We start from the raw sequence: 1,937 nt of genomic DNA on the forward strand, positions 1-1,937 counted from the left end.
CCTGAGCTGTTGCACACGGCTAACGCGGGCACGTCCCTATGCACAGCAAATAGCTGTTCCAAGCCAACAGCGGCGTCCTTGTCACCGACAAGGCTCTAAACGTCTTATCTGTTCTTATGTTTAATTAAGTTTATGTATGTTATACTTTGCGCAACTTTGTAATTTCACTTTACTCTGAACAAGGTGCTGCATACAACTGCCTCTTCGCCAGCGCTTCATCTTCCGCGGCAGTTTCAAGAGCCCAGAGTTGCAAGCTACGACGTTGGCTTTCGGTGCTTTTAGTTACTGCAAAGCATCCACGCAATAGTCCAGCGTGCGGCTATGGCCAACATGCCCACCTGCGCAACGCGCTGGCGCATCTGGTCCTCATCCGCCAAGAAATTTTATATACATTTGTACAGGCGCATTTTGCGAATCGCACGCGCGCATCTGCGCGGCAAAATTCGCTCCTGACTTTTGGGACGAGATGTACGGAGTCTCTATTCGCGAAGTACGACCGGACACATTTGTGCGAGAGGCTGCTTAAAAATTGGCTGTCCATGCCAAAGCCGCTAGAATCTTACAGGAGACAAACATGTTAATCATATTATAGTACTTTAATGCCATGGATACTGTTAGAAAGGTCACGCCCGAAAGTCAACGAGGAATCGGACTTTTTCTGACCGGACCAAACGCTGCAAAATATTCGGACCCGAAGCTCCCAAAACGTGGAAGGCCATTAAAGAAGATATTAAACTTTACTGAAGCCATTAGCGACGGTAATGAAGACGGCCTAGAGGTCGTAGGCAATGTGGACGCAATGCTGCAGCCAGCCGACGACAATGATGCTACTCCGGTTGTCAGCAGCAAGCGGGCCAAACGTCAACGTTTTTCATATGGAGACAGTCGCGATGGGCCAGGAAACACGGGCGTCGAGGTCGATGGCAGCAGCGACCCCGGCGCTGTAGCTAAGACTCCTAACCCCACACTCCGCGGCGCAAAGACGCCCCGACCACAGACACAGCGGGTCGCGAAGGGCCAGAGCGACGGCGCGTGGCTGGAAAAGAAAGAAAAGCATCCCCTTAAGTGGCAGCTTTACTTTGGAGCTATGTTTACATGGGCGCAGTGCATTACGGCGGATGTGAGTAAGGGGGAGGTGCACGACATGGTGCGCTGCGGCCCATGCTCCCTGCACAAAGGGCGCGAGTACGTCATTGAGTGCCGGAGGGAGACCCTTGCATCGCAAAGCAAGCACGCCTACCGTGCACTGCTGGACGACACACCGACCTCACGACTGTGGCAGCGGATCAGCAATGCGCCGGGTCTTGCCGGCGCCTTGACGGAGTTTTCAGCTTTGGCTAAGATGGTGTTCGTGATGGTGCCCGGGTCTGTGGAGGACGAGCGGCGGTTCTCAGCAATGGCATACTTGCAGGACCCAGCCCGCAACCGGCTGGACGAGCACCTGGCACTGTGCGTGCGCATGTTCACGCAAGACCTTTACGACCAGCACACGTTTCCCTTTGAGGCGGCATTGGAGAAGTGGAAGGCCGCCAGCAGCAGGGGCCGGTACATGATGAACCGCTAATTAGCGTGCAGCATCAACAGCAGGGACCGCAACCAACTGCAGAGGTTGTGTTTGGCGGTTCTGGTTCATTGCTGCTATGCATCATTACTTTTGCAATCTGGAAAGTCGTATAGTGTTATCTTTCAACATGATGCAAAATGAACGACGGTGAACGAACTCTATTTGATCAGTGCTTGAGTAGGGGCTAACTGGTTTGTGTTTGCTTGGGCTCTGCAACAACAGTCACCCGTGCAGCGTCCAAGTGCGCGCCACTTCCTGGCGTGCAAGAGACACCTCTATGGAGAGATTGTGGTGTGCGCGTGTTGTGATATTCCTCAAACCCTGTGTTTGTACGAACTAAACAAAACCTCATTGGGGGGTCTGGGGGGGGCGT

General features: G+C 53.3%; 1 protein-coding gene across 1 annotated transcript in view; it reads right to left on the reverse strand.

The window, feature by feature from the left end:
• Positions 1 to 1,748: 1,748 nt before the first annotated feature.
• The window catches only part of VOLCADRAFT_95318 (uncharacterized protein), a gene marked incomplete at both ends in the record, with an annotated part of 1,866 nt that continues 1,677 nt past the window's right edge, over positions 1,749 to 1,937 (reverse strand). Inside the window, one exon of the mRNA XM_002954483.1 lies at positions 1,749 to 1,839. Within this exon, the coding sequence (XP_002954529.1) occupies positions 1,749 to 1,839 (91 nt within the window). The remainder of the gene's footprint in view (positions 1,840 to 1,937) is intronic.

The sequence above is a fragment of the Volvox carteri genome (genome assembly GCF_000143455.1).
Source record: "Volvox carteri f. nagariensis unplaced genomic scaffold VOLCAscaffold_43, whole genome shotgun sequence".
In the NCBI taxonomy this organism is placed as follows: Eukaryota; Viridiplantae; Chlorophyta; class Chlorophyceae; order Chlamydomonadales; family Volvocaceae; genus Volvox; species Volvox carteri.